The 23992-nt window shown below is 41.7% G+C and overlaps 3 protein-coding genes across 3 annotated transcripts in view; 1 reads left to right on the forward strand and 2 right to left on the reverse strand.

Annotated features, from left to right (window-relative positions):
* The window catches only part of LOC133540574 (arf-GAP with coiled-coil, ANK repeat and PH domain-containing protein 2-like), a 1007806-nt gene that overhangs the window by 762324 nt on the left and 221490 nt on the right, over nt 1-23992 (reverse strand). The gene's annotated exons all lie outside the window — the stretch shown is intronic.
* The window catches only part of dynlt2b (dynein light chain Tctex-type 2B), a 76291-nt gene that overhangs the window by 29125 nt on the left and 23174 nt on the right, over nt 1-23992 (forward strand). The gene's annotated exons all lie outside the window — the stretch shown is intronic.
* Nucleotides 8336-23708, reverse strand: nmur1a (neuromedin U receptor 1a). The gene is made up of 2 exons (XM_061884037.1): nt 22841-23708; nt 8336-9383 (listed from the first exon to the last, which is right to left on the reverse strand). The coding sequence occupies exons 1-2, from the start codon at nt 23706-23708 to the stop codon at nt 8998-9000; spliced, it is 1254 nt and encodes a 417-aa protein (XP_061740021.1). The 3' UTR covers nt 8336-8997.

The following is a 23992-nucleotide window of genomic DNA, read 5'->3' on the forward strand; positions in this document are numbered from 1 at the left end:
AAAAAACCCAAATCGTCAAACTGCTGGTCCTGGCTACTAATAACCCGATTTCAGCTGCATACTTAAAAAAACAGGTCAGTCCATAACACAAAGGCACAACAAATTCAAGACGTTTAGCGACACTTTTATTACGTTTACATCAAAGTCCTCAGTACACTTGCATCAACGGGAAAGTCTTGTATAAAAAAACAAAAACAGTTTGGTGTGTCAACTACAGCGTCATCAATTAATCACACTTTTGGCGATTTTACACATTTACGTACCACCTTATAAGATGTACAAAGCTGTAAGCCATGACCACGATGACTCTAAACGTCAAGACGAAACAACAAAACAAGGCACGTTGACAAGCAAATTTGTGTAAACGTGTGCATAAATACGAGCAAATACATTAGGACGTCAGCGTGACCGTGCTGAGGTTTCATTCATTTGCTCATGGGGCACATATTCAACACAATCACCAATTACATATACAAACCCCGTTTCCATATGAGTTGGGAAATTGTGTTAGATGTAAATTTAAACGGAATACAATGATTTCAAAATCCTTTTCAACCCATATTCAATTGAATGCACTCCAAAGACAAGATATTTGATGCTCAAACTCATAAACTTTATTTATTTTTTGGCAAATAATGATTAACTTAGAATTTTATTGCTGCAACACGTGCCAAAGTAGTTGGGAAAGGGCATGTTCACCACTGTGTTACATCACCTTTTCTTTTAACAACACTCAATAAACGTTTGGGAACTGAGGAAACTAATTGTTGAAGCTTTGAAAGTGGAATTCTTTCCCAATCTTGTTTTATGTAGAGCTTCAGTCGTTCAACAGTCCGGAGTCTCCCCTGTCGTATTTTACGCTTCATAATGCGCCACACATTTTCAATGGGAGACTGGTCTGGACTGCAGGCGGACTAGGAATCTACCCGCATTCTTTTTTTTTTTACGAAGCCACGCTGTTGTAACACGTGCTGAATGTGGCTTGGCATTGTCTTGCTGAAATAAGCAGGGGCGTCCATGAAAAAGACGGCGCTTAGACGGCAGCATATGTTGTTCCAAAACCTGTATGTACCTTTCAGCATTGATGGTGCCTTCACAGATGTGTAAGTTACCCATGCTTTGGGCACTAATGCACCCCCATACCATCACAGATGCTGGCTTTTGAACTTTGCGTCGATAACAGTCTGGATGGTTAGCTTCCCCTTTGGTCCGGATGACACGATGTTGAATATTTCCAAAAACTATTTGAAATGTGGACTCGTCAAACCACAGAACACTTTTCCACTTTGCATCAGTCCATCTTAGATGATCTCGGGCCAAGAGAAGCCGGCGGAGTTTCTGGATGTTGTTGATAAATGGCTTTCGCTTTGCATAGTAGAGCTTTAACTTGCACTTACAGATGTAGGGACAAACTGTCTTTAGTGACAGTGGTTTTTGGAAATGTTCCTGAGACCATGTGGTGATATCCTTTAGAGATTGATGTCGGTTTTTGATACAGTGCTGTGTGAGGGATTGAAGGTCACGGTCATTCAATGTTGGTTTCCGGCCATGCCGCTTACGTGGAGTGATTTCTCCAGATTCTCTGAACCTTTTGATGATATTATAGACCGTGGATGTTGAAATCCCTAAATTTATTGCAATTTCACTTTGAGAAACATTGTTCTTAAACTGTTTGACTATTTGCTCACGCAGTTGTGGACAAAGGGGTGTACCTCGCCCCATCCTTTCTTGTGAAAGACTGAGCATTTTTTGGGACGCTGTTTTTATACCCAATCATGGCACCCACCTGTTCCCAATTAGCCTGCACACCTGTGGGATGTTCCAAATAAGTGTTTGATGAGCATTCCTCAACTTTATCAGTATTTATTGCCACCTTTCCCAACTTCTTTGTCACTTGTTGCTGGCATCAAATTCTAAAGATAAGGATTATCTGCAAAAAAAAAAAAGTTTATCAGTTTGAACATCAAATATGTCGTCATTGTAGCATATTCAACTCAATATGGGTTGAAAATGATTTGCAAATCATTGTATTCCGTTTATATTTACATCTAACACAAGTTCCCAACTCATATGGAAACAGGGTTTGTACTAATAAAAGTCTCAATCAATCAAGCAATCAATAACAACGACGAGTCTAAATGAGACAAATAAGAATGGGGTTAAAAAAAGACCGATACAAAGTGATACCAAGAGGACTCAGGAGTCAATACAATTCAAACCTTCCTCCCTTAATTTGTTTATATTTATTTTGCCCTTTGCTTGTTCATTCTGTAGCAGGAGTATTTTAAGACTTCATGCTAATTAGTCCAATTGTGAAGGACAGGATTTTTTCCATTTTTTTTTAGCTTCATGCAATCCTTCACAAAACTTCATGCAATCCCTCACCAAACTTGGAGGATGTTCAGTCCGTTGTATAATTTTGTAACGAAAAAAAGCACATAACAGATACGACACAGAACAATTCATTTCAAACGGCAACATTCTGGCTTTAAGAAACACTAAAATAAAAAAAAAATGTGGTAGTAACAGTTACATTTTTCATTAAAGCAGACTGGAAAAAAATGATGGAATCACATCTTTCTAAGAAACTAATTTTAATTTCCAAAGCCAACACCTGCATCACATTAAATCTCTTCAGTTAATCCATCCATCCTTTTTCTACACCTTATTCCTTTTGGGGTCACGGGGGGCGCTGGTGCCTATCTCAGCTACAATTGGGCGGAAGGCGGATTTCACCCTGGACAAGTCGACACCTCATCGCAGTCTGCAGTTAAATTAAAGTTAAAGTTAAAGTACCAATGATTGTCACACACGCACACACACACACACACACACACACACACACACACACACACACTAGGTGCAGTGAAATCAACCTCTGCATTTGACCCATCCCCCTTGTTCACTCCCCTGGGAGGTGAGGGGAGCAGTGAGCAGCAGCGGTAGCCATGCCTGGGAATCATTTTTTGGTGATTTAACCCCGAAATTCCAACCCTTGATGTTAAGTGCCAGGCAGGAGGTAATGGGTCCCATTTTTATCGTCTTTGGTATGACTCGGCCGGGGTTAGAATATGTCCATGCGCTTATCTCGTTCCAAGTAAGTTTTCTTTATTCATGCCATAGTTTGCAAGTTTTGTTTCATGTCCATAGTTTTGCCTTTGATGTAGTTTTGTTTTCTTAGCCACGTTTTGAACCTCTGCTGAGAGCGCCTTTCATTTGTTCCTTTTTTTTTAGTTAAAATTAAAACCATGTTTTTACCTTCACGCCATTTCCGATCCAGTCGCTTTGCACCCACGAGAAAACAACTCACACCATAGTCCCAGTCTTGACATATTTACTGAATCCGATATCAACCGATACCGATTTTGTTGTGGCGCCCCGCTGGAAGCATTAAACAATGTAACAAAGTTTTCCAAAATAAATCAACTCATCCATCCATCCATCTTCTTCCGCTTATCCGAGGTCGGGTCGCGGGGGCAACAGCCTAAGCAGGGAAACCCAGACTTCCCTTTCCCCAGCCACTTCGTCTAGCTCTTCCCGGGGGATCCCGAGGCGTTCCCAGGCCAGCCGGGAGACATAGTCTTCCCAACGTGTCCTGGGTCTTCCCCGTGGCCTCCTACCGGTTGGACGTGCCCTAAACACCTCCCTAGGGAGGCGTTCGGGTGGCATCCTGACCAGATGCCCGAACCACCTCATCTGGCTCCTCTCGATGTGGAGGAGCAGCGGCTTTACTTTGAGTTCCTCACCCTACCTCTAAGGGAGAGCCCCGCCACACGGCGGAGGAAACTCATTTGGGCCGCTTGTACCCGTGATCTTATCCTTTCGGTCATGACCCAAAGCTCATGACCATAGGTGAGGATGGGAACGTAGATCGACCGGAAAATTGAGAGCTTTGCCTTCCGGCTCAGCTCCTTCTTCACCACAACGGATCGGTACAACGTCCGCTTTACTGAAGACGCCGCACCGATCCGCCTGTCGATCTCACGATCCACTCTTCCCCCACTTGTGAACAAGACTCCTAGGTACTTGAACTCCTCCACTTGGGGCAGGGTCTCCTCCCCAACCCGGAGATGGCATTCCACCCTTTTCCGGGCGAAAACCATGGACTCGGTCGCTTCACACTAGGCTGCGAACCGATCCAGTGAGAGCTGAAGATCCCGGTCAGATGAAGCCATCAGGACCACATCATCTGCAGAAAGCAGATACCTAATCCTGCGGTCACCAAACCGGAACCCCTCAACGCCTAGACTGCGCCTAGAAATTCTGTCCATAAAAGTTATGAACAGAATCGGTGACAAAGGACCGCCTTGGCGGAGTCCAACCCTCACTGGAAATGTGTTCGGCTTACTGCCGGCAATGCGGACCAAGCTCTGGCACTGATCGTACAGGGAGCGGACCGCCACAATAAGACAGTCCGACACCCCATACTCTCTGAGCACTCCCCACAGGACTTCCCGAGGTAGACTGGTTGGGCAAACTCCCATGCACCCTCAAGAACCCTGCCGAGAGTATAGAGCTGGTCCACAGTTCCACGACCAGGACGAAAACCACACTGTTCCTCCTGAATCCGAGGTTCGACTATCCGACGTAGCCTCCTCTCCAGTACACCTGAATAAACCTTACCGGGAAGGCTGAGGAGTGTGATCCCACGATAGTTGGAACACACCCTCCGGTCCCCCTTCTTAAAGAGAGGAACCACCACCCCGGTCTGCCAATCCAGAGGTACCGCCCCCGATGTCCACGCGATGCTGCAGAGTCTTGTCAACCAAGACAGCCCCACAGCATCCAGAGACTTAAGGAACTCCGGGCGGACCTCATCCACCCCTGGCGCCTTGGAAAAAAAAATGCCAACATGGCACTGCCATATTTATTATTGAAGTCACAAAGTGTGTTATTTTTATTTATATATGGGTTGTACTTGTATAGCGCTTTTCTACCTTCAAGGTACTCAAAGCGCTTTGACACTACTTCCACATTTACCCATTCACACACACATTCACACACTGATGGAGGGAGCTGCCATGCAAGGCGCCAACCAGCACCCATCAGGAGCAAGGGTGAAGTGTCTTGCTCAAGACACAACGGACGTGACTAGGTGGGATTTGAACCAGGGACCCTCGGGTTGCGCACGGCCACTCTCCCACTGCGCCACGCCGTCCCTAAAACATGCCTCAAAACAGCAGTTTGGAATTTGGGACATGCTCTCCCTGAGAGAGCATGAGGAGGTTGAGGTGGGCGGGGTTGGGGACGCGGCGTTTTTGATTGATTGAGTGATTGAAAGTTTTATTAGTACAGTACAGTACAGTACAGTACATATTCCGTACAATTGACCACTAAATGGTAACACCCAAATAAGTTTTTATACTTGTTTAAGTCGGGGTCCACGTTAATCAATTCATGGTACAAATATATACTATCAGAATAGTACAGTCATCACACAAGTTAATCATCATAGTATATAAATTGAATTATTTACATTATTTACAATCCGAGGGGTGGGATGAGGAGCTTTGGTTGATATCAGAACTTCAGTCATCAACAATTGCATCAACTGAGAAATGGACATTGAAACAGTGTAGGTCTTATTTAGTAGGATATGTACAGCCAGCAGAGAACATAGTGAGTTCAGATAGTATAAGAACAAGTAAATGCATTAGATTATTTACATTTTCCTTGCCCTTATGTGGGCCTACCGAGGATGTCGTGGTGGTTTGTGCAGCCCTTTGAGACACTAGTGATTTAGGGCTATATAAGTAAACATTGATTGATTGATTTGGTTATTTACAATCCAGGGGGATGGGATGTGAATGGAGGAGCGTATTAGTAAAGGGTTGAAGTTGCCTGGAGGTGTTGTTTTAGAGCGGTTTTGAAGGAGGATAGAGATGCACTTACTTTTACACCTGTTGGGAGTGCATTCCACATTATTGTGGCATAGAAAGAGAATGAGTCAAGACCTTTGATAAATCGGAATCTGGGTTTAATGTGGTTTGTGGAGCTCCCCCTGGTGTTGTGGTTATGGCGGTCATTTACATTAAGGAAGTAGTTTGACATGTACTTCGGTATCAGGGAGGTGTAGCGGAATTTCTAGACCAGGCTCAGTGCAAGTTGTTTTACTCTGTCCTCCACCCTGAGCCAGCCCACTTTGGAGAAGTGGGCTGGAGTGAGGTGTGATCTGGGGTGGAGGTCTAAAAGTAACCGGACTAGCTTGTTCTGGGATGTTTGGAGTCTAGATTTGAGGGTTTTGGAGGTGCAAGCGTAATTGAAAAAGGGTTGAATGAGAGTTCCCGCTAGAATCCTCAAGGTGCTTTTGTTGACGAGAGAGGAGATTCTGTAGAGGAATCTCGTTCTTTGGTTGACCTTTTTGATCACCTTGGTTGGCATTTTATCACAGGAAAGATTGTCCTCTAGAATGGAACCTAGGTAGGTGACCTCATCTTTCCTGGTGATAACAACGTCACCTACTTTAATAGTGAACTCACTGACTTTCTTAAGGTCGATGTGGGACCCAAATAGGATGAATTCCGTTTTACCGAAGTGTATGGATAGCTTGTTGTCAGCGAGCCAGGTGCACATATTAAGGAGTTCAGCGTTGAGGTGTGTGTGTGGGGGGTGTATATTGTAGCGTCCCGGAAGAGTTAGTGCGGCAAGGGGTTGTGGGTATTTGTTCTGTTGTGTTACGGTGGGGATGTTCTCCCGAAATGTGTTTGTCATTCATTTTTGGTGTGGGTTCACAGTGTGGCGCCTATTTGTAACAGTGTTAAAGTTGTTTATACGGCCACCCTCAGTGTGACCTGTATGGCTGTTGACCAAGTATGCAGTGCATTCACTTTGTGTGTGTTAAAACCCGTAGATATAATGTGACTGGGCCGGCACGCAGTGCTTTTAAAGGGGAACATTATCACCAGACCTATGTAAGCATCAATATATACCTTGATGTTGCAGAAAAAAGACCATATATTTTTTTAACCGATTTCCGAACTCTAAATGGGTGAATTTTAGCGAATTAAACGTCTTTCTGTTTATGGCTCTTTTTGCGATGACGTCAGAACGTGACGTCACCGAGGTAATACAGCCGCCATTTTCATTTTCAACACATTGCAAACAACGGGTCTCAGCTCTGTTATTTTTGACTATTTTTTGGAACTTCGGAGACATCATGCCTCGTCGGTGTGTTGTCGGAGGGTGTAACAACACTAACAGGGAGGGATTCAAGTTGCACCACTGGCCCAAAGATGCGAAAGTGTCTGCCGCCAGACCCCCATTGAATGTACCAAAGTGTCTCCACATTTTACCGGCGATGACAGACATGGCACAGAGATGTATGGATAACCTGCAGATGCATTTGCAACGATAAAGTCAACTAAATCACAAAGGTGAGTTTTGTTGATGTTGTTGACTTATGTGCTAATCAGACATATTTGGTCGCGGCGTGACTGCCAGCTAATCGATGCTAACATGCTACGCTAATCGATGCTAACATGCTATTTACCGGTGGTGCTAAAGCAGACATGGCACAGAGATGTATGGATAATCTACAGATGCATTTGCAACTATAAAGTCAACGAAATCACAAAGGTGAGTTTTGTTGATGTTGACTGCCAGCTAATCGATGCTAACATGCTACGCTAATCGATGCTAACATGCTATTTACCGGGGGTGCTAAAGCAGACATGGCACAGAGATGTATGGATAACCTGCAGATGCATTTGCAACTATATTACGTTTCCTTCCACCCACATTTAATGCGAAAAAAACACTTACCAATCGACGGATTTAAGTTGCTCCAGTGTCACAAGATGCCAAAGTCCTGATCGTTTGGTCCGCACATTTTACCGGCGATGCTAACGCAGCTATTCGGCCATGCTATGGCTATGAATAGCATCAACAGCTATTCGCTCAATAGCTTCAGTTTCTTCTTCAATACTTTCATACTCCAACCATCTGTTTCAATACATGCGTAATCTGTTGAATCGCTTAAGCCTCTGAAATCCGAGTCTGAATCCGAGCTAATGTCGCTATATCTTGCTGTGCTATTCGCCATTGTTTGTTTACATTGGCAGCACTGTATGACGTCACAGGGAAATGAACAGTGTCTTGGCAGAGAGCGAAAAAAAGGCACTTTAAGGCTTTTTTTTAGGGATATTCCGGGACCGGTAAAATTTTGAAAAAAAATTCAAAAAATACAACAAGCCACTGGGAACTGATTTTTATTGTTTTTAACCCTTTTGAAATTGTGATACTGTTCCCCTTTAAGGTTTATTGGCGCTCTGTACTTCTTCTCCCCACGTCCGTGTACCACTCCGTACAGTAAAAATTCATAAATATCACTTTTTGAAACCGATTCCGATAATGTCCGATATTACATTTTAAAGCATTTATCGGCCGATAATACAGACAGTCCAATATTATCAGACATCTCTAGTTACTACCCCAATTTTTCTTGATTTATTTGAGTGTTTTTTAAAACCAAAAAAGTTGCCATTTAAAAATGACTATCGTATTCTGGCATCTCTGTTACAAAATGAAAAGAAATGAAAGAAAATCCAATCCTGCCGATTCCATCCATCCATCCATTTTCTATCGCTTATTCCCTTTTGGGGTCACGGGGGGCGCTGGCGCCTATCTCAGCTACAATCAGGCGGAAGGCGGGGTACACCCTGGACAAGTCGCCACCTCATCGCAGGGCAAACACAGATAGACAGACAACATTCACACTCACATTCACACACTAGGGCCAATTTAGTGTTGCCAATCAACCTATCCCCAGGTGCATGTCTTTGGAAGTGGGAGGAAGCCGGAGTACCCGGAGGGAACCCACGCATTCACGGGGAGAACATGCAAACTCCACACAGAAAGATCCCGAGCCTGGATTTGAACCCAGGACTGCAGGACCTTCGTATTGTGAGGCAGACGCGCTAACCCCTCTGCCACCGTGAAGCCCCCTGCCGATTCCATCATTTTTTTTTTTTTTTTTTTTTTTGCTGTAATTGTCAAATCCTAACAGGTGCAAGTGGCCTCCTCTTTCACGGCCTGCTCTCCTCCTTCGGCCTCGCCCTCCGCCACATTCGCTCCGCAGCTCTGCGGGGCGTCGTTGAGGGTGCTGCGCAGCGTCACCCGGGTGAGGCTGAGGGAGTATTTCCTCGGGCCGACGTGGTGCGGCCGATGGCACATGACCTCCTTGAACATTTCTCGAAAGCGCGTGGACATCAGGTTGTACAAGATCGGGTTGACGGCGGAGCTGAGGTAGAAAAACACTCCGGAGAGGATGTGCACGTACTGGAAGATTTGCCGGTGGTCGTCGGTCCAATCGCTGATGAAACTCCATAGCAGGCGGTCGGTGTGAAACGGGGCCCAGCAGATCCCAAACACCACCACTAAAACAACTGCAAAAAAGCACAACAATAGACTTTCAAACACATTTGTTGTAGATCAGGGGTCACCAACGCGGTGCCCGCTGGCACCAGGTAGCCCGTAAGGACCAGATGAGTCGCCCGCTGGCCTGTTCCAAAAATAGCTCAAATAGCAGCACTTACCAGTGAGCTGCCTCTATTTTTTTTTTAATTTTTGTTTATTTACTAGCAAGCTGGTCTCGCTTTGCTCGACATTTTTAATTCTAAGAGAGACAAAAGTCAAATCGAATTTGAAAATCCAAGAAAATATTTTAAAGACTTGGTCTTCCACTTGTTTAAGTAAGTTCATTTATTTTTTTACTTTGCTTCTTATAACTTTCAGAAAGACAATTTTAGAGATAAAATACAACCTTAAAAATAATTTTAGGATTTTTAAACTCTAATACTTTTTTACCTTTTAAATTCCTTTTTCTTCTTTCCTGACAATTTAAATCAATGTTCAAGTAAATGTATTTTTTTTATTGTAAAGAATAATAAATACGTTTTAATTAAATTCATAATTTTAGCTTCTGTTTTTTGATAAAGAATATTTGTGAAATATTTCTTCAAACTTATTATTATTATTATGGCTAATCTAGAAAATCTGTAGAATCAAATTTAAATCTTATTTCAAAGTCTTTTGAATTTCTTTAAAAAATGTTGTTCTGGAAAATCTCGAAGAAATAACGATTTGTCTTTGTTAGAAATATAGCTTGGTCCAATTTGTTATATATTCTAACAAAGTGCAGATTGGATTTTAACCTATTTAAAACATGTCATCAAAAATATATATTTATTGTGAGAAATCATTAAGATGATAATTGTTTCCACAAAGATAAATATCATTTTTTATTAATAATAACATAGAGTTAAAGGTAAATTGAGCAAATTGGTTATTTCTGGCAATTTATTTAAGTGTGTATCAAACTGGTAGCCCTTCGCATTAATCAGTACCCAAGAAGTAGCTCTTGGTTTCAAAAAGGTTGGTGACCCCGGTTGTAGATTTTCTATCACCATTGTTCTGCTGTACAGTACATTAATTTGGTAACACTTTAGTATGGGGAACATATTCACCATTAATTAGTTGCTTATTATCAGTGTTGGGAGTAACGCGTTACCGTAACGCCTTTATTTTCGGCTGTAACGGCACGTTATTTTCTATATACCGTAACACAGTTACCGTTACTACACACTTCACCGAAGGATTTTAACAGAGGTACTGTTAGCCAGGACAACATTGATAGAGCCATTGCAGAGTATGCGCTGGAAGACATGCAGGCTACTTCTACAGTGGAGTCACCCGCTTTTAGACAGCTAATTAGCACGATAGCACGCGTCAAATGGCAAATAGCACAAAAACTGTGTCCACGTTGTCAGAGTTAGTTGGTGTCGAACCCCAAGATGCGGAGATGGAGGCAGGCATTGAATAAGAAAACATGATTTAATTAAAACTAAACAAGAACAAACAAAAGGGGTACAACAAAAAGCGCGCACAAAGGAGCTTAGCATGGAAGCTAGCAAAAACAAAAGGCTTAGCATGGAGGCTAGCATAAACAGAACAGGGAACAGAAGTCGTTCCGTGTTGTACAAAGACAAAATAGGAAGCAGGGAACCAAAAAACAGTAAGCTACAAACATCTAACGAATTATAGCTTACTGCTACGCTGCAACGACACGACACGACAGGAGCGACAACACAATACAGAAGCGACATGCACTCTACCAACCGGCATAGCTCGGTTGGTAGAGTGGCCGTGCCAGCAACTTGAGGGTTGCAGGTTCGATTCCCGCTTGTGCCAACCTAGTCACTGCCGTTGTGTCCTTGGGCAAGACACTTTACCCACCTGCTCCCAGTGGCACCCACACTGGTTTATATGTAACTTAGATATTGGGTGTCACTATGTAAAGCGCTTTGAGTCACTTGAGAAAAGCGCTATATAAATATAATTCACTTCACTTCACTACTTGACAATAATCCAGCAACTGACCGGAGGACAAACACAGATTCAAATAGAATCGGGCTGATTGACACCAGGTGTGACCAGGTGCCAATCAGCCGCAGCTGAGGGGAAAATAGCACACAGGGAAAAACACAAACAGGAAACAGACAAAATAAGACAGGAACTAAAAACAGGAAATACTAAACACACACAGAGGAAAAACAGTGGACAGTGAGTCCAAGAACATGGACATCAAGCTAAAGAAGACTCTCCAAACTCTGTCTCCGCTCATCATTCAGCACTGAAGATGCACACACTCCCAATTCTCTTATATTTTGTTTCTCTTTCATTACAGACTTCTAGAGTGTTTGACTATCACATCACTCTAAATCAGGGGTGCCCATTTTGTCGATCGCGAGCTACCGGTCGATCACGGAGGACGTGTTTGTCGATTCCCAGGCAGGCATTTAAAAAAAAAAACCCTAAAAATCAGCGATCATCAATCTTCACCGAGACGTCACTTTTGTCACTTGATTGACATTCACGACACCTGAGGGTCTTGTGAGATGACACTGGCTGCTGTGAGCTCATTAAGAAAAAGTGATAGACAGGAAGGCGAGAAACACTTTTTATTTCAACACATTCGTGCCGTACCTGCTGTCAAAACTAAAGACCGACTGCACAGTTCCTATCTTCACAATAAAAGCGCTGATGTAGTTTCTGTTATTTTAGGAGTTTATTTAGATTAAAGCACAGTAATTTACTTGCTTGCATCACTTGAATTAACTTTAAAAAAAAAAAAAAACCAAAACTTTGACACAAATGGTAAATATTTCCTACACAAAGATCTTTAAAATATTTCCCTCAAATGCATCATTTTTCAGTTCAGTTTCAGTTTATTTGGAACATGCAATACAATACAATGTAATGCATCACACAATTCTAGTTGTTTCTGAAACAGCCTGTCCGAAAACGTGTAGGAAGAAGCACAGCTGATCTAATCCTACCCTTTTTCACACCATAGCAATTTTATCCCATGTCTTTGTTCTCTGTAACAGAACAGTGACTAAATCAATGAATAATATACCATAGTAACTTGTAAGAAAACAAATATTAAATACGCAGTTGTTTCTTTAAAACTTTAAATTAGATTGGGTGAATCTTACATGATTAATGCGTTCATTATTATGATTAATCACATGCAGTAATTAACTTTGACAGCCCTAATACTGTTCTCATTAAGTAGTCATCCAATTTCGACTGGATGGAAATTACACTATATCACTTTTTCTTATCTCTCGGCCTAAGAAACTACGAACGATGCTGTCATCTTTTTTTCGGCTTGTTCTGATCTCCTCTTTCCTTTTGTCCTAATTGATGGACATATTTTCAACCTTTTCTTGATAATTGAAAAAGCTTGCTCGGAATACTTCAAAGCCTTCCCTCATTCTGTATTTGTGCTGCCTGAGAAGACAGCAGAACTGCTGGTTGATTACCCAGCTTTGAACTATTTCTGTTATGTACGGTTAAACGCCTCTACAGCCGCATTGTTCCAGTCGAGTCCCATTCATGCACCTTTTTTTTCTAGATGTTGGTAGAACAGAAGATTGTTATTAATTCACATCCATGGGCTGCAAAACTGTAAGTCATGGGTGTTTGCATTCTGATGGATAATCACCTCTGTGTTTTCTTTCATCGCAGACTTACAAAGACATGAAACATAAAGGTGGTCAAATGCTGGCATGAAAGGGACATCATTAGGCCCTTTTTTTTACTGCGGAAACTTTTACATACACTTATTGTTGCATTTGAAACAATTGTGTTGTTCAGTGGTCCCCAACCACCGGTCCCCAACCTCTGGGACGCGGCCCAGTACCGGGCCGTGGCCCGATTGGTACCGGGCCGCAGAAGAATTTTTTATAAATTTTTATTTAAAAAAAAAAATAATTATTATTATTATTATTATTTTTGTTTTTAATTAAATCAACATAAAACACACAATATACACTTACAATTATGCCAATAATAATGCCACCTCAGTTAAAGCATTTAAGTCTCACCTTAAAACTAATTTGTATACTCTAGCCTTTAAATAGACTCCCTTTTTAGACCAGTTGATCTGCCGTTTCTTTTCTTTTTCTTCTATGTCCCACTCTCCCTTGTGGAGGGGGTCCGGTCCGATCCGGTGGCCATGTACTGCTTGCCTGTGTATCAGGTGGGGACATCTCTGCGCTGCTGATCCGCCTCCGCTTGGGATGGTTTCCTGCTGGCTCCGCTGTGAACGGGACTCTCGCTGCTGTGTTGGATCCGCGTTGGACTGGACTCTCGCGACTGTGTTGGATCCATTATGGATTGAACTTTCACAGTATCATGTTAGACCCGCTCGACATCCATTGCTTTCCTCCTCTCCAAGGTTCTCATAGTCATTATTGTCACCGATGTCCCACTGGCTGTGAGTTTTCCTTGCCCTTATGTGGGCCTACCGAGGATGTCGTAGTGGTTTGTGCAGCCCTTTGAGACACTAGTGATTTAGGGCTATATAAGTAAACATTGATTGATTGATTGATTGACAATTAGTGCACCAACCACAAAAACCTCCCATTTTCATCCATCCATCCATTTTCTACCGCTTATTCCCTTTCGGGGTCGCGGAGAACGCTGGCGCCTATCTCAGCTACAATCGGGCGGAAGGCATTTTCATGACAAAGAAAAAAAAATATATATATATATATATTTTATTTTTATTTTTATTGAATCAACATAAAAAACACAATATACACTTACAATTAGTGCACCAACCACAAAAACCTCCCCTTTTCTTGACAAAAACGTCCCTTTTTCATGACAAAGAAAAAAAAATAATAATAAAAAAAAATAAAAAAGGACCCCAACCCCCGGGCCGCGGGACAAATTGTCAAGCTTTGACCGGTCAGCGGATACAAAAAAGGTTGGGGATGTTGTTGATAATAGAGGTAATTATTATTATTATTGTTATACGTTATCATTAGTGTTATTTCTATTGGTATTTTTTATTGCGGTATAGCTCGGTTGGTAGAGTGGCCGTGCCAGCAACTTGAGGGTTGCAGGTTCGATTCCCACTTCCGCCATCCTAGTCACTGCCGTTGTGTCCTTGGGCAAGACACTTTACCCACCTGCTCCCAGTGCCACCCACACTGGTTTAAATGTAACTTAGATATTGGGGTTTCACTATGTAAAGCGCTTCGAGTCACTAGAGAAAAGCGCTATATAAATATAATTCACTTCACTTCACTTGCTCCGTTTATAGTGCAATAATGTTCATTGTCATTTCTGTGTTATTAATATTTACTTCACTGCTATCATTTTTCGTATCATCTATACCAGGGGTCGGGAACCTTTTTGGCTGAGAGAGCCATGAAAGCCAAATATTTTAAAAATGTATTTCCGTGAAGAGCCATATCATATTTTTTAACACTGAATACAACTAAATGCGTGCATTTTTTAAGTAAAAACAATTTTTTTTGTGTAAAATGAGTAATTATTTTTTAATAACATTGTTATTTCTTGAACAGGTGCGGTAAAAAAACGGATGGATGGATTAAAATGTATGAGAATGTTTCATATTTTGAACGTTATTTTTAACATCGTGATTACCAGCGGAATTATTCATTACTTATCGTGTTAATGGGTCGGGAACCTTTTTGGCTGAGAGAGCCATGAAAGCCAAATATTTTTAAAAAAGTATTTCCGTGAGGGCCTTATGAATGAATGTAATAAGTTTATTTCGGTCATATAATCAATCAAATCAATCAACCATTTTGTGTGATCAGTTTTACAGTACATGTTATATGTATACAATTATGCACATTTACACATGAAAGAAAAGAAAAAGAATGACCAAAAAAGGAATAGGCTGAAGCCAAAGCTTATATTTGACTATCCTATACCTTCACTGAAGATTAGATTGCCTTGAACATCAACGTTAAAAAAAACAAAAAACATCTAAAATCAATGGGATGAAAGTAATTGTTACTATATTTTATAATTTTCAATGTTTTCACCTTTCAATGTTTTCCTAAACCTTACCAAAGAAGTGCATGTCTTCAGCTCATCCCTGAGCTTGTTCCACCATTTAACTCCTAAAACTGTAATACATTTGTATTTTATATTTGTTCTCGCTTTACCGATTTCAAAAATCGATATCCCCCGTAAATTATAGTTTTCTCCTCTTAAATGAAATAGCCTTAGAATACAAGCTGGAAGGCTGTTGTTCTTTTCTGGAAACATCATTTCCATTGTTTCTAGAAACACAATGTCTGAAAATTATAATACATTTGAACTCATAAATAATGGATTGGTATGTTCATAGTAGCAGGCTTTGTGTATTCTTCTAATGACCCTTTTTTGAAGTTTTATTATTAGGTCTATGTTTGTTTTATAAACATTTCCCCAAATTTCAACACAATACGTTAAATATGGAAAAATAAAAGAATAATACAACATGTCTTATTCAGCATGTGTCTTACTTTATAAAGAATAGCAATAGATTTGGATATTTTTCCTTTTATATATTCAATATGCGGTTTCCAACAAAGTTTGAACGTTATTTTTAACATCGTGATTACCAGCGGAATTATTCATTGCTTATCGTGTTAATGGGTCGGGAACCTTTTTGGCCAAGAGAGCCATGAAAGCCAAATATTTTAAAAAGGTGTATCATATTTTTTAACACTGAATACAACTAAATGCCTGCATTTTTAAAGTAAAACCAACATTTTTGGAATATAATAAGTCTAGATCTTTTTAATAACATTGTTATTTCTTGAACAGGTGCGGTAGGAAATGGATGGATGGATTAAAATGCATTAGAATGTTTTATATTTTGAACGTGATTTTTAACATCGTGATCACCTGCACTGGCTTCCTGTGCACTTAAGATGTGACTTTAAGGTTTTACTACTTACGTATAAAATACTACACGGTCTAGCTCCATCCTATCTTGCCGATTGTATTGTACCATATGTCCCGGCAAGAAATCTGCGTTCAAAGGACTCCGGCTTATTAGTGATTCCCAAAGCCCAAAAAAAGTCTGCGGGCTATAGAGCGTTTTCATTTCGGGCTCCAGTACTCTGGAATGCCCTCCCGGTAACAGTTCGAGATGCCACCTCAGTAGAAGCATTTAAGTCTCACCTTAAAACTCATTTGTATACTCTGGCCTTTAAATAGACTCCCTTTTTAGACCAGTTGATCTGCCGTTTCTTTTCTTTTTCTTCTATGTCCAACTCTCCTTTGTGGAGGGGGTCCGGTCCGATCCGGTGGCCTGTGTATCGGCTGGGGACATCTCTGCGCTGCTGATCCGCCTCCGCTTGGGATGGTTTCCTGCTGGCTCCGCTGTGAACGGGACTCTCGCTGCTGTGTTGGATCCGCTTTGGACTGGACTCTCGCGACTGTGTTGGATCCATTATGGATTGAACTTTCACAGTATCATGTTAGACCCGCTCGACATCCATTGCTTTCCTCCTCTCTAAGGTTCTCATAGTCATCATTGTCACCGACGTCCCACTGGGTGTGAGTTTTCCTTGCCCTTATGTGGGCCTACCGAGGATGTTGTGGTGGTTTGTGCAGCCCTTTGAGACACTAGTGATTTAGGGCTATATAAGTAAACATTGATTGACTGATTGATTGATTACCAGCGGAATTATTTATTACTTATCGTGTTAAGCAATGTCAGCTAAGATTTATCTGAGAGCCAGATGCAGTCTTCAAAAGAGCCACATCTGGCTCTAGAGCCATAGGTTCCCTACCCCTGATCTATACGCTGATGTTGTTCTGTTGTTGTTGTCTTTCTGTCTTATGCTCTTCTTGTCTCCGCAATTTCCTTCGTGTACGGTCTGGCTGCGGCAAACATTAAATATACTGTAGTCTTTTATGAAAGTCAAATACAAATAAGACAACAGATATGGCATCGAGATCAATAATACGATTTGCATCAGTGGCTGCACAGGCCATGTTTTAAAAAAGAAGAGAATACTGTTTATTTGCTGTTTGTTTAAACATTTTGAAGATTATTCATAGGGGAAAAAAACAATCTGAGATTTATTCAAGAAAGTAGCCAAGGAAATGGGGAATGCAGGCTTAATTCAGACTCCCGAATGAAATGGAATGAAGCAGGTAATATACATAACAAAGCAAAGGAGAAAGCGTAAACATACCTCTTCACGTTGGATTTGTGCGCTCCAAACTGATTTTTTTACATGAGATTTCCAGTTCAATTTGTTGAACTGGAAATCTCATGTAAAAAATATACAACATAAAATAGCAAGAAACACGTCAATAATGAATCAAGCAAAACACATTCGAGACCAAAAATCACTTCATATTCTCTACTGCTCACTAGTGTTACCATATTTGAGTTACTGTGTAGAAATATGGGGAAATAATTACAAAAGTACACTTCTTTTATTAACGGTGTTACAAAAAAGATCAATTAGAATAATACATCATGTTAGATATAGAGAGCATACAAACCCTTTATTTATTGAATCAAAGATACTGAAATTCCACAACATACTGAAATTGCAAACAGCTAAAATTATACACAGAGCAAACTATAACCTGCTTCCCAAGAACATACAACTATTCTTCTAAAAAAAGAGGAGAAATATAATCTTTGAGAAAAATGTAATTAAAAACATTTGTACGCACGTACAACACTGAAGACCTTCAGTATATCTGTATGTGGAATTAAATTATGGAATGGATTAAGCAAAGCAATCAACAATGTACTAATTGTCATGACGTGGACTATAGTGCGGTTTGTTTTCCTGTGTTGAAAAGCGACTGGATCGGACATGGTGTGAAGGTAAAAACGTGATTTTAATCTTAACTCCAAAAAAAGGAACAAACAAAAGGCGCACTCAGCAGAGGTTCAAAACTTGGCTAAGAAAGCAAAACTACCACAAAGGCAAAACTATGGACATAAAACAAAACTAGCGAACTATGGCATGAATAAATTGTGAATTGTGAATTATATTTTATATAGCGCTTTTCTCAAGTGACTCAACGCGCTTTTACATAATGACACCCAAAATCTAAGTTACATTTAAACCAGTGTGGGTGGCACTGGGAGCAGTTGGGTAAAGTGTCTTGCCCAAGGACACAACGGCAGTGACTAGGATGGCACAAGCGGGAATCGAACCTGGAACCCTCAGGTTGCTGGCACGGCCACTCTACCAACCGAGCTATAAAGAAAACTTACTTGGAACGAGAAAAGAGCATGAAAAAGAGCGGCGTGGATCATCAGCATGAATAACAAGGGTGTGTAGAGGGTGATGTCGCCAAGCTGACCGCCTGGCAACTACAGGCTTAAATAGAGGTGATGTGATTAACAACGGGTGCGCGAGTCCAAATGAATCAGGTGCGTGACATGAGGACAGGTGAAAACTAATGGGTTGTCATGGAAACAAAGCAGGGAGTGAAAAAACAGGAACTGACAGAGTGCGAAAACCAAACAGAACATAGCCAAACTAAACATGATCACCAAGACATGATCCAAATCAAGAAACTCTTCAAACTTAAAGTGTTTACAAAGTACAAAGGAGAAAAACCATGATAAACATTCTGATTGTTTTTCATCCATCCATTCATTCATTCTCAAAATAATCATACTTCTCTCATCATATGAAATATAACTTACTTCACCAATTATTATTTATTTTTATTGTGATTACTTTGAGAACGGGAAATGAACAAAAGTGTTAGCAACTGTTATGTATGTCACACCGCGGTGAGGGATGTCTTGTCTTGGTTTTTTCTGTCTTATGATTTGCGTGTTTTAGTTTGGAAAAATAACTCTCCTCTCGTTTCAGGTCACTTGCCCTTCCTTTTGTGTCATCAGTCTGACGTCATCCCTCTTCCCTGATTGTTTCCACCTGTTTCCTATTACCCTCATGTGTCTTATAAGCCCTCTCCTCCCTTTGTACTGTGCCAGATTGTTTCGTTTATTCGTGCTCTCTAGCGTCCATGCCTTGCCTCGTCTCGTGCTTATGTTCCTTGTTCCTGAATCCCTTTGTTATTATTTTGAGTTTTCCTTTCTTCTTCCTCAGCCAAGTGATTTTGGTTATTTCGTTTATTCAGCCGAAGTGGTAAGTTATCAGATATTTTTTCATTCTTTCCTCAGATTTTTTGAGTGACATTTTTTGTTAATACTTTATTAGATTAGATCAGTGGTTCTTAACCTTGTTGGAGGTACCGAACCCCACCAGTTTCATATGCGCATTCACCGAACCCTTCTTTAGTGAAAAATAAAAATGTTTTTCAAATTCAAGTCAAAGTTATACCGTAATTTTCGAAGTATAAGTCGCACCTGCCGAAAATGCATAATAAAGAAGGAAAAAAAACATATATAAGTCGCACTGGAGTATAAGTCCCATTTTTGGGGGAAATTTATTTGATAAAATTCAACACCAAGAATAGACATTTGGAAGGCAATTTAAAATAAATAAAGAATAGTGAACAACAGGCTGAATAAGTGTACGTTATATGAGGCATAAATAACCAACTGAGAAGGTGCCTGGTATGTTAACGTAACATATTATGGTAAGAGTCATTCAAATAACTATAACATATAGAACATGCTATACGTTTACCAAACAATCCATCACCCCTAATCGCTAAATCTCATGAAATCTTATACGTCTAGTCTCTTACGTGAATGAGCTAAATAATATTATTTGATATTTTACGGTAATGTGTTAATAATTTCACACATAAGTCGCTCCTGAGTATAACTCGCACCCCTAGCCAAACTATGAAAAATTCTGCAACTTATAGTCCGAAAAATACGGTATGTTTTTTTTACTGGTGCAAAGAATGAATCGTGCATGAATATCACCTTGTTCAAAGAACAAAACCAACACAGTGCATGAACTCACAACACATTACACACCTGCAAATCAGATGGAAAATTAGATGGAACATTGTTTAGGTGTATCCGTAACACGGCAATAGGGAGAAGTTTTTATTCACACGATGAGTCGGGTGTATATTCACCTCAGCGGTAGAGGCTCCGCCGAACCCCTGAGGCCGACTCACCGAACCCCTAGGGTTCGATCGAACCCAGGTTAAGAACGACTGGATTAGATAGTGCAGCAGTTTTCATAGCTTATGTTTTGGAGCGTTTTTTGTTAATACATTTTATAGCTTATATGTCGCCAATTCTCCCGTCCAAAGGCCAAACCCAGTAACTCAATTTTGGTCAGAACTGAGCTGATAATAATTTTGGAGTTCCTAGGTGATATGCTTTACATTAGTGTATGCGATATTGTAATTTGTTCCGTAAGTAAGCTGTTACGCGCATGGCAGGACCTAGTAACTACCACATAACCGCGTAGATACAACAGAAAAACCTAGTATCTCAAGGGACCAATCGGAGCTTCTTTGTCAGTCGCCTTATTGTCTTTAATGAGACATTTGCACCAATGGGGGCCGACGGTCAACCTAATTATGTGGGGCGGCGTGGCGCAGTGGAAGAGTGGCCGTGCGCAACCCGAGGGCCCCTGGTTCAAATCCCACCTAGTACCAACCTTGTCACGTCCATTGTGTCCTGAGCAAGACACTTCACCCTTGCTCCTGATGGGTGCTGGTTGGCGCCTTGCATGGCAGCTCCCTCCATCAGTGTGTGAATGTGTGTGTGAATGGGTAAATGTGGAAGTAGTGTCAAAGCGCTTTGAGTTCCTTGACGGTAGAAAAGCGCTATACAAGTACAACCCATTTATATTATGGCACCAGGGGATATTTGGAAGATTGGCCCAGGACGTTGCAAGCACCTTCATTAAATGTGTTGTTCTTGATTTTTCCCCCTTGCATACTCTTTTGGGCAGAAAACTGTGGAGGTCAAAATAAAAACTGGACACCTAATGTGCAAACGCAGAATGGGTCCCACCCGAGATTGTGATAAAATATCTGGAGAAAGGGCACACGTTCATGGAAGCAGATTCCATCCATGGCTGAATCGGCAAGAAAATGAAAGCTCAAAAAAACATCTATACGTTCGATGACTTTGTAGATCTTTGTAAGACAGCATCAAGATAGATTGGTTTTCCTTTGCTTTCTCAAAATCAGCTAGAAGTGAGTTACTAGGTTTTGCCTTTGGACGGGAGAATTGTAGTTCGTCTTTGCTTTTGTGTTTTCCTCCGTTCGGAGTGACTTTCGGTTGTTACTTTTTTTTTGGAACCCTTTTCACCGATTAGTTTTTGTTGTTAAGATACCTATTGTATTCCTGTCAACGTTCCCTACTCTGCATCTGAGTCCTATCCTTTTTACCAAGCCTGACCATGTAAAAGAAAAGGGGTAGGATTACACCCTTTCTTAACTGTCTATGTGACGTCAAGGCTTGGTTAGCCCAGAATTTTTTAATAATGAATGAGGGAAAAACGGAAATTTTAGTTTTTAGTCCGGCCCTCACTGACTTGGGACCATTGCAAAATGATGTGCGTCCCAAAGTCACCAGCCTTGGGGTCACTATAGACAGCGATTTTAAACTAGACAAACAAGTCAATGGCGTTTTAAAATCGTGTTTTTATCACCTTCGTCTTTTAGTAAAGGTTAAACCGTTTTTATCTTTTAACCTTTTTGAACAAGTCGTGCATGCTTTTATTTCAAGTCACCTGGACTACTGCAATGCACTTTATGCTGGCATTAGCCAAAAAGCTCTCTCCCGGTTGCAGTTAGTCCAGAACGCGGCAGCACGACTTTTAACAGGGGCCAGGAAACGCCAGCATATAACCCCAATTCTTCAGAGTTTGCACTGTCTCCCTGTTCATTTTAGAATTGAATTTAAAACATTGCTGTTTGTTTTTAAATCTTTACATGGACTGGCACCTCAATATATCTCGGACCTCATCCAAATTTACATTCCTGCGCGCGCTCTGAGGTCCGAGAGCCAGTTCCAGCTCGTGGTGCCCAAGACCAGACTTAAGACCAGGGGAGACAGGGCCTTATCTGTGGTCAGCCCTAAGTTCTGGAACACTCTGCCGCTCCATGTTCAAACTGCTTCCACAGTGGAGTGTTTTAAGTCTCGTCTTAAGACCCACTTTTATTCTTTGGCTTTTAACACTACATGAGTTGTGTGGTCCTCTGTTCTCTGTTGTCCTCTGTGTTTTTTATACACTTTGATTTTTATTTTACTGTTTTAATTGATTTTACCCTTTAAAATAGTTTTTAATCATATTTGTTTTTATATTGTTTTTATTGGTTTTATTTTTATTCATTTTTTGTTTTATTCAGTCATTGGTGGAGCATAATATTGTTTTTAACATGGCCGTGCAGCACTTTGGAAACGTTATTGTTGTTTAAATGTGCTATATAAATAAAGTGGATTGGATTGGATTGATTAAACGAGCTCTGCTTCTTCCTACTCCCTTTCGAACATGTTGAAAAGAGAAACTGGAAATCGTGACGTATCACGTTGTATGCTTGCTTGATCGAAATAAACTCAACTCAACTCAACTCAACAGAATCGGGCGGTACTTACACAACATTTTAGTGACCTGCCGTCGTCGAGCCTTTTGTTGTTGGGTGCGGCTGTTGCAGAAGCTGTTCCGGCTCGCGCTCGCCTTCGCTTCCAGTGCCTGGTGCATCCGTTCCCGTTTTAGCCGCAGCCCGATGAGCGTGTACAGAGCACTTATGGTCAGCATGGGTAGGATGAAAAAAAGCAAGGTGGTCACTTGGATAATCAGGTTGTAGATCCATTGCGGCTTCACCAGCGTGCAGATGGCCGAGTCCGGAATCTCAATACTCGGAGGCCCGTCGTGGCTGCAGGAGGTACAGGTCTGGTAGGAGATCCCGTGCAGGCTGGTGTTGGGGAGAGAACACAACACCGACACGCCCCACACCGTGAGGATGACCCTCTTGGCGTGCGTGCGCGTCACCACGTACTTTGCGCGCAGCGGGTGCACCACGGCGATGTAGCGCTCCACGCTCAGCGCCGTCACGTTGAGGATGGACGCGAAGCAGACCGTCTCGAACAGGAAAGTCTTGAAGTAGCAGCCTCCTTTTCCGAGGAGGAAGGGGTAGTTCTGCCACAGCTCGTAGAGCTCCAGCGGCATGCCGAGCAGCAGCACCAGCAGGTCCGACACCGCCAGGCTGAACAGGTAGTAGTTGGTCGGCGTCCACATCACTTTGTTGCGAGCGATGACGGTGCAAGTCAGCACGTTGCCCAACACGCCCACCAAAAAGATGAGCAGGTAAATGATGAAGACGGGCAGGAACACAGGTGACCGACGGGGTCCCAAGTAATTATCCAGGAAGGTGTCCATTGTCACGCAGGAGTCCGGCACTTGGTCGTGGCTGCTGTTGCTGTTCAGACTGGTTACATCAGAAGAGCAGTTGTAAGGTTGCATCTTGTTCAAGTAGTGAGAGTCGCTACCTGGGAAGAATAAGATTCATCCGCGTTATATTAATTTACAAATAACATGCTAAACAGTGCAGTGTCAACTGCCTAAGCAGAGAAGCTTAGACTTCCCTCTCCCCAGTCAATTCGTCCAGCTCCTTCCGGGGGATCCTGAGGCGTTCCCAGGCCAGCCGGGAGACATAGTCTTCCCAACGTGTCCTGGGTCTTCCCCGTGGCCTCCTACCGGTCGGATGTGCCCGAAACACCTCCCTAGGGAGGCGTTCGGGTGGCATC

The sequence above is a fragment of the Nerophis ophidion genome, linkage group LG22, assembly GCF_033978795.1.
Source record: "Nerophis ophidion isolate RoL-2023_Sa linkage group LG22, RoL_Noph_v1.0, whole genome shotgun sequence".
Classification (NCBI taxonomy): Eukaryota; Metazoa; Chordata; class Actinopteri; order Syngnathiformes; family Syngnathidae; genus Nerophis; species Nerophis ophidion.

Excerpts from the sequence above, each read along its gene's own strand:
- nmur1a (XM_061884037.1), bottom strand. The coding sequence starts at position 23,708 with ATGCAACCTTACAACTGCTCTTCTGATGTAACCAGTCTGAACAGCAAC. Across the intron at positions 9,384-22,840 it reads GCAGGTCACTAAAATGTTGT|TTGTTTTAGTGGTGGTGTTT; the intron begins GTAAGTACCGCC and ends GCTTTTTTGCAG.